This window comes from Colossoma macropomum, unplaced genomic scaffold, assembly GCF_904425465.1.
Source record: "Colossoma macropomum unplaced genomic scaffold, Colossoma_macropomum, whole genome shotgun sequence".
Classification (NCBI taxonomy): Eukaryota; Metazoa; Chordata; class Actinopteri; order Characiformes; family Serrasalmidae; genus Colossoma; species Colossoma macropomum.
The window spans coordinates 1385201-1397500 of record NW_023495545.1 but is presented as its reverse complement, the minus strand read 5'-3'; the positions used below and the strand labels follow the sequence as shown (position 1 = coordinate 1397500).

Below are 12300 nucleotides of genomic sequence, written 5' to 3'. Positions count from 1 at the left end.
GCCAATACCACTCAGCCCTACCCCTCACGTTTAGGGGTAGGGTGTCCTGATTCTTGTTGAGATAGACGGGTAGGTGAAGTGTTGGGGCTACATGACCCTCCAAACAGAGATAAATTCCTAACAGTTTTATGTTTTATCTTAGTTTAATGTCGTTTCAGGGAATTTTCGTCCTTTTCTTCATAACAAGCGTTAAAAAAAATCATTAGTATGCTAACGTCTCGGTAGCTAGTTAGCTAACTTTCCCGTTCCACCTTAAATAGCCCAGCAGTTCTGACGCTTGAAGCGCCAGAATGTAACTCCTGCACCATTTAAGGTGGAACGGGAAAATTTGAACAAGACGCTGGTGAATATCTGACTTCAGCTTCATATCACTGAAGAATTAGGGGTGGGCGATAATAAATAATTGCCCCCCTCTTTGAAGGCATATGATGCCCTAAATGTAACTAAAGCCCAGCAGTGAGGAGCTGAACTTTACCCTCCTCTGCTGTCACTGCAGACTGGCAGGGTCGCCTACAGAGCAGCGCTGGTAGCTGTTAATGAAGTGATGCTCTTTTTATTTGAGGGTCTCATTTCAGAGGGAAGATTTCAACCCACTACCCTGTAACTCAGTTCTAAGGGGTTAGGAGACCAAATTCATATCATCATATCCACTTTTACACCCCTCCCACCCAGAGTATGTACTTACATACTACACACTAAATACAACACACAAACGAATACAATCTAACAGTCTCACTCAAATTCTCTCAACATGTTTATTCACTCGTTTACCTTCATGATGATGTAGAAGGCGAAGTACAGCAGCAGGTTACAGATGGCGATAGCCAGGAGGTACGAGGCGAAGTCGTTCGGCCTTTTAATGAGTCCGTACGCAGCCCTGACCACACAGAACAGAGTTAACACACCTCGGAACTCTTTATAATGCATGCAAACAACGTGCGCGGTGAGAACAAGTACTTACAGAGACCAGTTAACGATGTTGCCCATCACCAGCAGCACCATTCGATCCTTACAGAAGAAACAAGACACGTTAGACATTTGTGTCACCTAACAAGGTTCTTTCCAGATCCTCTGGAGGAAAAGCAGCCCTACATCATCACAGACTCCCCACTACGGCTTTGTTCACTCAGCAGGTAAAAGTGGCGCAAATCTGATCTTTTTCTTCATATGTGACTCAGATGTGTGTCAGTGTGAACAGATAAACACACTGAGTCTGACATTTTCAATTCTGATTTGAGACGCTTTCATATGTGGTACTGAAATCCGATACGTATCCGATCGGCAGCAATGCGGCTCAAAGCAGCCAGATCGGAATTCAGGCGACTTTTACGTCAGTCCAACTCGACATTCATCATAATTTCACACTGCTGAGACTCAAACATTTAGTCTGATGCTTCTGCACCAAAAAATTAGTCTCATCAAACCCTCCGTGTTCAAAGAGATTTCGAAAGAAATGGCCGAACGCGGCCGCAGGAGAACGAGGCTGCAGCGAACTCGAACACATTCTGGGTGATGAGCCCAGCTGTCAGTCAGTGAAGCTTCATGATGGCTCCTGTGAGGCTGGTGAAGATGAAGCTGATCCTCCGGGAGCGACTGGCGTTCGTTGGCGGTCGTGATTGTTTACCTCTAGATGAGCCGTGAAGCAGCGTGACGCTCTGTTTGCACATGCGGGTCAGTTTAGGAGCTGATCTGTTCAGACTGATGTCGCATACAGATCACATTTAAAAGATAATCTGAACAGACAAACAAAACAATCAGATTTGGTGAGAAAATCGGATTTGGGTCACTTTTACCTGCTGTGTGAACGGAGTCCATACGTAACAGTGGAGATGAAGTTCTTTTCTGCATTTCCTACATTTGTGGTTGGAGGACAGAAAAGGCTTCATCATTGCTTCTTCTTTCCAAATGCTGTGTGCAGCGTGAACACAGCGTCTAAGGTTTCCAGAGACTTCGTGACCCTGAAATGCCACTGTCTTCTGAAAAATCTCCAACCGTGAGAAGTTCCTGCCCCTCTAATCGTCCCCCTCACTGCGCGCAGAGTAAAGTACACGCGTCCTCCTCCGGGCAGGTTCACGTTTTGGAACTTTAACGGTTTTTACATGCTACATCGAACTGTTCATTTCAAAAAAGTGAGGGAAATTCAGTTTTCCATGATACGGTCCCTTTGAAATGGGCTTTTCACAGCATTTACTTCTATTAAAGATTCATTTTTGGTCTTTTTTTCATACTTTTTTCAACCATCTTTGCCAGGGGTGTCAGTAATAATGGGACTGACTGTATATATTAAAGAGAGATTATGGGAGAGACACAGGAAGTGAACGTGTCCTTTATACTCACTATGTACATGGGTCCGCTGCACTGGCGAATGCAGTCAGTGTAGATCACATACAGCATCCGGCGCATGATTCCAGAGTCTAGAACACAGACAAACAGTCACCCTGCTGTGTTTCGTCACTGTTCCACTATGAGGCTGTTCAGTACAGCAGCAACTGACTATTCTTTCTAGAAAATCACTTAAACTGTTACTCTGTTAATTTACTTCGTTATTTATATCGCCCCCTACACTTCCTGTAGTGTATTACAGTCTGTCTGAGTGACTGTGTGGATCATGTGTGTCTCACCCAGCTTCCAGCGGCCCATGTAGTAGAGCTGAGTACTGAGCAGCAGTGTGGCCAGGATATGAATGACCGAGAACACAATCCAGAACGCTGTGTTACCCTTACCAAACACCTACAGAGAGAGAGAGAGAGAGAGAGAGACAGAGAGAGAGAGAGAGAGAGAGAGAGAACATTACTGAAACCAATACACTACATGACAGCAACAATATGTTTTTTAATAATATAATATAAACAGAAATATAAACAATAATCAAACAGAATGTGAACAACAATGATAACCTGAGTAATGACTGCTGGTGTTATTTACCTGTAAGGTACATGTTACGTTTCTTTTTGTGTTAAACCCCCTTAAAATCTTAAGCTTATTACATACTAAGGCTTATTATTCAGTAAATACAGGGCCTTCAATGCAAACTGGCTGAGCGATTCTTAGGTTATAGAAGTGTGTGATAACGCTTTGGGTCCACCGGTGGGCACTGTTTAACTGTTAACGTCAAGTTGATTCAGTAATGCAGTGTATTGTGAATGAGATTCAGTGCTTGTCTATGGAGACTGCAAGGCTATGTGCTTGATTTTATACACCTGTAAGCAACTGGTATATACATACACACACACACACGCACGCACACGCGCACACACACGCGCACACACACGCGCACACACACGCGCACACACACATACGCGCACACACACGCGCACACACACACACACACACACACACACACACACACACACACACACACACACACCCGTGTCATTCTATAGAATGTCCATTTTTGTGTCCCTAGCGTTTACAGATATATTACTTGAAAAACACATTAGGGTTACAATTTATTCATATTTTAAAATAAAACTAAAGTTATTTTAACAGTTACACCTTCTTGAGCCTCAATTTAGCAATATTGGTTTTTAAATCAATCATATAGAATTCCAAGCTCCACAGAAGAGCTCGTCCGCACAGTCATGTGTGAAGGCTGAGGCCATATTTTGAAGATAAAAAAACACGTTTTTCTGCAATTTTAACTGCAATAATCTATACTTGACTATGAAATATATAAATTAAATGACAAGAAAACAAACGGCAAATAAATATTATAAAATATATAATGAAAGTTGTCCCCAGGAGTCGTGTCACTGGTGTACCTTTATTATGTGTAACACCAATGAGGATCGGTAACACCAATGACTCCTATGCAGAGACAGAAAAGTGGACGTTTCTGTAGAATGACCCATATAGATATATGTGTGACCTCCGCATCTTGGCATCGTATGAAAATGAAATGTATATACTCACCACTCCCAGTACGGAGAAGAAAATGACCGCAGCCAGGCAGGCGTACGCCGTATAGGCGCTGGCGTTGATGTCCGGGTGTCTCTTCTGATACAGCTTCAGCATACATAACCCAGCTATCATGTACATGAAGGACGTATCTGACAGAGAGAGAAAAACATGGATTAACGTCCATTTAAAACTGTGCACCAATACTGACTGATTGTGGAGTGATTTTAATCCAGTATGAATCTGCAGTGTGTGTAGTTTTACAGTCTGACGGTAATAATTGTGGAGTGATTTTAATCCAGTATGAATCTGCAGTGTGTGTAGTTTTACAGTCTGACTGTAATAATAGTGGAGCGATTTTAATCCAGTATGAATCTGCAGTGTGTGTAGTTTTATCAGTCTGAAGGTAATAATTGTGGAGTGATTTTAATCCAGTATGAATCTGCAGTGTGTGTAGTTTTACAGTCTGACAGTAATAATTGTGGAGTGATTTTAATCCAGTATGAATCTGCAGTGTGTGTAGTTTTACAGTCTGACAGTAATAATTGTGGAGCGATTTTAATCCAGTATGAATCTGCAGTGTGTAGTTTTACAGTGTCACAGTAATAATTGTGGAGCGATTTTAATCCAGTATGAATCTGCAGTGTGTGTAGTTTTACAGTCTGACAGTAATAATTGTGGAGCGATTTTAATCCAGTATGAATCTGCAGTGTGTGTAGTTTTACAGTCTGACAGTAATAATTGTGGAGCGATTTTAATCCAGTATGAATCTGCAGTGTGTGTAGTTTTACAGTCTGACGTAATAATTGTGGAGTGATTTTAATCCAGTATGAATCTGCAGTGTGTGTAGTTTTACAGTCTGACGTAATAATTGTGGAGTGATTTTAATCCAGTATGAATCTGCAGTGTGTGTAGTTTTACAGTCTGACAGTAATAATTGTGGAGCGATTTTAATCCAGTATGAATCTGCAGTGTGTGTAGTTTTACAGTCTGACAGTAATAACTGTGGAGTGATTTTAATCCAGTATGAATCTGCAGTGTGTGTAGTTTTACAGTCTGACAGTAATAATTGTGGAGCGATTTTAATCCAGTATGAATCTGCAGTGTGTGTAGTTTTATCAGTCTGAAGGTAATAATTGTGGAGTGATTTTAATCCAGTATGAATCTGCAGTGTGTGTAGTTTTACAGTCTGACAGTAATAATTGTGGAGTGATTTTAATCCAGTATGAATCTGCAGTGTGTGTAGTTTTACAGTCTGACAGTAATAATTGTGGAGTGATTTTAATCCAGTATGAATCTGCAGTGTGTGTAGTTTTACAGTCTGACAGTAATAATTGTGGAGCGATTTTAATCCAGTATGAATCTGCATGGCTCTCTTATTGAGTGCCGTACCGAACTGGAAGTTGGTGTAGTTCGGGCAGACGTGGTAACAGGCGCTCAGCAGCCCCTCCATCATCAGAGCCGTTCCCATCGCATAGAAAAGGCCGAAATGCTTCGGGATACCGCACTCCTGCAGAGGGAGAGAGAGAGAGAGAGAGAGAGAGAGAGAGAGAGGAGAGAGAGAGATAAACAGAGAGAGAGAGATGAAAGGATGAACAGAATGGGTGAGGATAAATGAGTGAACGGATGAGGGGAAGGACTGTGTGCGTGGTTGACCGAGAGAGAGATTGGTGAGTAGCTGGTGTGGGAGTCTGTCTCACCAGTGCGGTGACGTCATTGCGCACCAGAGCGCGGTTGTGCAGGATGTCCCTCTGCAGCACAATCAGCAAGAACAGCAGCCCCAGCATCACGTAACCAAGGTTACTCAGGATGTTGTTGAAGGAACTACAGACACAAACAGAGACATGTTAGCACTGCGCGCTTGTTTGTTCGTTCATCATGCGTCATAAAATAACAAGGCGGCGGGTTTGACGGAGACCCCAGCAGACCCCAGTTTCCTTAGACTCGGGGTTCGTACACTTTTTAAACCAGGGGTGTCAAACTCAACCACTAACAGAGCCATATTAAAAATCCTCCACCGATCTGTGGACCAGAGAACAGCTGTGTTTCATTTCATTTTTAATTAACACTGTTATAAACCAAACTGGGCGGCACGGTGGCGCAGTGGGTAGCGCTGTCGCCTCACAGCAAGAATGGCCTGGGTTCGATTCCCGGCTGGGTGACCAGGGTCATTTCTGTGGGGAGTTTGCCTGTTCTCCCCGTGTCTGCGTGGGTTTCCTCCGGGTCCTCCGGTTTCCTCCCAAAGACATGCAATCAGGCCAATTGGACATGCTAAATTGCCCCTAGGTGTGAGTGTGTGTGAACTGGCGACCTGTCCAGGGTGTATCCTGCCTTCCGCCCAATGACAGCTGGGATAGGCTCCAGCACCCCACCGCGACCCAGAAGGATAAGCGGTTTAGATGATGTATGTATGTATGTATGTATGTATATAAACCAAACTGACCACTGACAGTAAAGTACAGGCACTAGAACCTAGTAGAACCCTAAAATATTACATAAATACTTGAAATATTAAAAATGTAAACGTCCCCAGGAGCTCAGCCTTTTAAACCTTCCTATCTGCTTGATCCAGACACCTGAGATCTTTTGTTTACTACAAGTTCATTCATTCTTGGGCTCAGTTTCTGAGCTGCTGGGCTCACATTAAGTGTTTATGTTGGCTGAACTGCAGCTGAAATGCTGGTAGTGTGTTTGGTGATAAGACTGGTGTAGAATTGAGGTGTAACCGCTGTCCCATAGGCTGTTATTGGAGCAGGAGAGGCGGAGCGACATTGTGTTGCAGTGCATGCTGGGGACTGTAGTGCAGCGCACTGTGAAACAAGCTTATATTAATAGAAAATTAAAATACTTCTGCGAGCTGGATAGGATTCTGTCACTGGCCTGATCCCTGTTTGACACATGGGTTTTAAACAGTGGATTTCCAAGGCATAAAATTAAATTTCCATGCCCAACATTTAGCGCAGTGCTGGGCGATATATCGTTTACATCGGTATACCGCGATACTGACACATTTCCTGTTTAACTGATATTTTTTGCGATGTATTTGATAGATAAGGGCCATTTCATTTACTTTACTCATGGTACGCAGACAATGATCGTTTACGTTTAGCTCACTTGCGTAAATTCCATAAAAACATAGAAAACTCAGGAAGCATGAGTTCATCAACTCTATTAATGTTAAACTTTGAAATCACCTGATAGCACGATACTCGGGAGACGTCTGAAAATACCACGATACTGAATTTCACCAGCCTTCAGTGCTTCAGAACGACGAACCCCACGTGGAAAACGTTCTGGAAATTCCATGAGTTTTCAAGCACTTATTATTTTCCATGACTTTTCTAGGTGTGGAAAACCAAATGTCTATATTTTATGACTTTTCCAGGATTTTCATGACCGTTCGAACCCTGTATCTTTATTTTTCATACCACTATGTTGGGCACTGTCCCTGTCAAATGACATTTTTATCGATTATCGATTGTGTAAGTAGGTTAACACATTGAATACAGAGAACACACTTAAATGAGACATTTGCTGAATTTAACATTCTGGACACAAATATAAAATGTGCCATGACTAAAACCACCATAACATTATGCTGGAAAGAGATTAGGCTTTTGTATATGCTGCAAACTATGTTATATCATATCGTAAAATGTAATTTTATGTGCTTATTTTTCACTTCATGTCAAACCAAATAAATATGGTATATAAATATAAACAAAAAATCAATTTTTGCCACATTTTCTGTTCTATTTTATGTCGAAATTGAGCCAATAAACAGTAACTGTGCACCAACGCATGTTAAAATCAACATCATTTGAACAGGGGCGCACAAACTTTGGCACACAGCTGTATATGGTTTCATGTCCCTTTTCCAGCCTCTCTTTTTGGCTCTGCCTTCTAAAGTCACCATTCTGGAGATTTATATTGACTTCATCAGTGCATAAACAGTCAGGCGCTCACCTCAGAGCCCCGAGAGGATGAGCACACAGGAAGTTGTAGTAGCAGATGTCTTGGTTTCCCGTCACGTTGACAACCTATTAATAAACATACAAATTAATAAATAGAGTCTGAATACCACAAACATCTCCACCATTAAACAGAGCCAGAGTGGAGAGAGGAAGAGGGCGATCTTCTGGACGGTACTGACCGTCTGATAGGTGATGACCAGCTGGATCACCGGCAGGGCGTAGAACACAGCGATGGTGGCGATGTTCCTGCAGAGAGGATCAAACACACCACTCACACTACAGTTCACACCACTGGAATACTGACTGAACTGGAAGTAGTCAGTAGAGCTGACACCACCGCTCAAACGCTTGGAATCAGGGCTGAGCGATACGGCAAAAATATAATATCGCGATACTTTTCACGATACACGACATCATGATATTTATTTTTTTAGCCATTTGATCAGTTGGAAGAGAGAAAATAGAGCCAGTAGTGCTACATAGAGGAAAAATACTATCAAAAACCTCAATATTTGGCACTAAATCCAGATAAATGTGACTAATTTTTAAAGAAACATGCAGTGATATTTTGTATTACGACAATTTATCATGATAACGATATATACTGTTATATTGCCCAGACTTCCTATGTGGAATCTATAAACTATATAGCAAATTTTTATGCAGAAAAGCTTATAAAATGATTTAAATACAATGCTGCGACTCTACAACGTCATAGGTTTTAACCAATGTGTACAAAACTGTAAAAAAGAAAGGAAGAAATGTTACACAGAGTATGATTAATGGAGCCTGTTTCCAAAATGACTATGAACTATATGGCAAAGTAGCACCACATTTAAAGAGTAACCACACCCTACTGCTTCCAGCTGACTCCACCCCTGGCTCAGCTTTGAAAAATGCTCAAAAATGGGAGGGGGACGCTGGGAGGGGCCCTGTAGTGATGTTTGGGTTTGGAGGTGGGGCTGCGAGGGAAACCGGGTGGGCTGGGCTGCTGTGTTTTAGTGCTGGAGTACGTTAGACCAGAAAATACGGAGAGAGACAGAATCAAACGGCACTTTTGGAACTGAGAGTCTTACGAGGTCGAAGATTTCTCTCCACTACCATCCCCATCTTCGACGAGGGAAGGTGTTTCTGATCAGGCAGGGCGTCTCGAGCCTTAACAGTATGAGTCACTGACTCAAGCCGCTGAAGAGTCAACGCAGCGCCAGAAAATGATGAGCAGCGATCGGGAGAGGCGCCGAACGGTAGAACATTCCCTAAAACCGCGACAGCTAAGCTTCTAATGATCTGTTCAGCAGCTCCGTATTCAGTATAACCCGAGTCCTGATTTCTCATGCCGGCCTTACACCAAACGACTTTTCAAGTGATTTCACAGTCGCAGACAAATATCCATGTTGGGAATAAAATCGTGAGAGTCTTGCTAGAGTCGCGTCGCGTCATCTTGATCGTTTAGCGTGAGGTGGTCAAGATGGTCGTCTTAAGTCAGTCTTTTTCTCGTCTTGACGCTGCGACAAAATCAACCGTGTTTAATATTATCGTAGGTTTTAAGTCTTGGCTCACGCAAATAGTGACGTGCCAGGGCCGCGCGTGAGAGAGAGAGAATGTACGTGAGAACCTGTAATCTCTGTATTAAGGCAAATCTGCTCCACTTTAATACAATAATCATATTAACTTAAAATGTAAACTGACATTTAATATTTCAGGACTTTAAGAACGGCGTTATTGAAGAATCATTGCCGTTTTTTCCTTAATGGTTTCTGTTACACTGTTTGTTTCTTATGGCTTAGTTCATAATATCCACTCAACAAGGCCAATTCGCTGCGTGTTGTGTTGGTGTGTAAATCTTCATGTTAAATAAAAAACTGCACATTTTACAGGTTAATTTAAAGATTCTGGGTGATGATCTGCCAGACTATACAGTTCTACAGTGAACTGAGCCCCAGATCTTTAAACACCCAGCCAATGTATCTTCCCATCTGTATCACTATAGAGTGGAAGGAAAAGGGTTTCTCTGCTTGTATATTTCCACCAGGTGCATGATGGGAAATCTCAAAAATCTGGTTGCAGTCTTGTAAACAGTGACACTGCAAGATTTCCTGTCTTTTCAAAATCACATTCTGTGACTAAAACCTGCGACACTGTCTTTAGATGTGAGAGCGAGTCAGACTTCAGTCTTTCAGAAGTCTTTTAAAGTCTTCTAGTGTGTGGTTGGCATTAGTTACTCTGAATTCCTAATGAATAAAGTGGATTTCTTTATTCTCTGTCTAGGTTTCCTTCAGTTTGACATCAAGGTCACAGACTGCATCACCGGTAAGCCCTAAATCCTTACGCTCTGCAAGCCGTCCAAGGCACTTACCGGTGTTACATCAGCTTCCTCTTCATAAATCGAACCGTCCGGCGTCGCACTCACTGAACAGAAATCAACGGCGAGCAGCGCCGGAACTACGGAAAGCAGGAACGGACAAAATGTTGACACAGTCGGCCATTTACCGTTAACCTTTCCTGAACCGCCTGTAGTTCCAGTGTTGCCACTGATGTCTGTTCAGTGAGTCGAGCCCGAGAGTCTGAATTGTGAAGGGAAACATGAATCGGATGCAACACCAGCAGCTTTATGGAGACTCGCAAGAATCCTCACTTTATCAGTCCAACATCTTCATTACAAGCTGAGCTCAGACTAACTGGGTTATGTACAGTTGGTACAGACTGGCGTACCGCAGCCTTGTGAGGTGGTGCTGGGGGTGTTCAGCTCAGCGTGTGGGTGTGGTTCTCTACTCGCTCTAGACTCCCATGCTTTCATATTTATGAGCGCAGCACGAGTAGGGCGTCATCAGGGGGCGGGAACGCTGTTTGACTGATTTGCATACTGTGACGTGTCTTGGTACATCAGTACGTACATCATACTTCTATATCAGAGTTGAAGCAGAGGGGGGCGCTGCAGAGGCGGAACTGACCGTGATAAAAATGATATTTTTACAGTTTGGAAAGATGTTCACATTTTAAGCAAGACTTGTGTTTATTATTATTACAGAGCAGCGCATTTCAACTGTTCATGAAAAAGAAGGTCTTAGGGTGGAGTTACTACAATGATCTATGCTCCACAAAGCTTACTGTGACGTAATTTATCATGACAACGATAAATATCGTCACACCGCCCGGCCGTACTGAGACAGATTCTTTTTATTTTTAGGCATTAATCCTACTAAAGAGATGCATGTAAACGTTTACAGGCAAACAAAAACGAGCTCAAAAGCTGTTTTAGGTGCCTTGTGAGGACGTTTGGTTCTCAGAAAGGCAGCAATACAAACACCCACGGTTGCTGTGTTCATAGGATACCCTAAAAAAGACAGATCATCTTATAAACGGCGACACAGAGGCTCGTCTGTTTTCCTCACCAGAAGTAGATCTGGTACTTCTTGTTCAGGACGCGCTTGTCTTTACGAGCCAGATCAGCCACACACAGGTACTTCTGCAGGGACGACACAGTGAGACAGGAGTCAATACACACACACACACACACACACACACACACACACTCACACACAGACACACACACACACACACAGGCGCATCTGGTTAAGGTACGTTTTGTTGATTGTCTTAATGAAAAATTGTTAGCACGTTGGCCCAATCCCACTTCACCCCTCGCTCCCGCCACTCAGCCCTACCCCTCTGTTTTGCGTGTTCACGTCTAGGGGTAGGGTGTCCTGATTCTTGTTGAGATAGAGGGGGAGGGTGAAGTGTTGGGGCTACATGACCCTCAAAACAGAGGTTTTTCAGAGACTCCAAACAGAGAGATATGAGAAAAAAAGAAAAACCGGCGAGACGGAGAACAAGAGACCAAAGAAACCCACAAATGTGAGAAAAATTACAATAATCACTGTTTTATCTTAGTTCAATGTTTCAGTGTATTTTGGTCGTTTTTTTCATAACAAGCATAAAAACTCGCTAACAGTATGCTAACGTCTCGGTAGCTAGTTAGCTAACTTTCCCGTTCCACCTTAAATAGTGCAGCAGTTCTGACGCCTGAAGCACCAGAATGTAACTGCTGCTCCATTTAAGGTGGAACGGGAAAATGTGAACGAGAAGCTGGTGAATATCTGACTTCAGCTTCATATCACTGAAGAATTAGGGGTGGATGATAATAAATAATTGCCCCCCTCTTTGAAGATCATATGATGCCCTAAATGTAACTAAAGCCCAGCAGTGAGGAGCTGAACTTTACCCTCCTCTGCTGTCACTGCAGACTGGCAGGGTCGCCTACAGTGCAGCGCTGGTAGCTGTTAATGAAGTGATGCTCTTTTTATTTGAGGGTCCCATTTCAGAGGAAGATTTCAACCCACTACCCTGTAACTCAGTTCTAAGGGGCAAGGTGACTCTCGAAAACAAGGGGTAGGGGTAAAAATCAGAAATGGGATCCTCTACTGAGAGC

At 42.9% G+C, this 12300-nt stretch overlaps 1 protein-coding gene across 4 annotated transcripts in view; it reads right to left on the bottom strand.

The window, feature by feature from the left end:
• Positions 1–12300, bottom strand: part of sidt2 (SID1 transmembrane family, member 2) — a 46995-nt gene that overhangs the window by 4721 nt on the left and 29974 nt on the right. For all 4 annotated transcript variants that reach the window (XM_036562890.1, XM_036562892.1, XM_036562891.1 and 1 more), the window contains 10 exons: positions 11264–11337; positions 8051–8117; positions 7864–7937; positions 5598–5721; positions 5290–5407; positions 3913–4049; positions 2622–2730; positions 2338–2414; positions 962–1008; positions 772–877 (listed from right to left, as the gene is read on the bottom strand). In XM_036562890.1, the coding sequence (XP_036418783.1) occupies positions 772–877; positions 962–1008; positions 2338–2414; positions 2622–2730; positions 3913–4049; positions 5290–5407; positions 5598–5721; positions 7864–7937; positions 8051–8117; positions 11264–11337 (933 nt within the window). The remainder of the gene's footprint in view (positions 1–771; positions 878–961; positions 1009–2337; positions 2415–2621; positions 2731–3912; positions 4050–5289; positions 5408–5597; positions 5722–7863; positions 7938–8050; positions 8118–11263; positions 11338–12300) is intronic.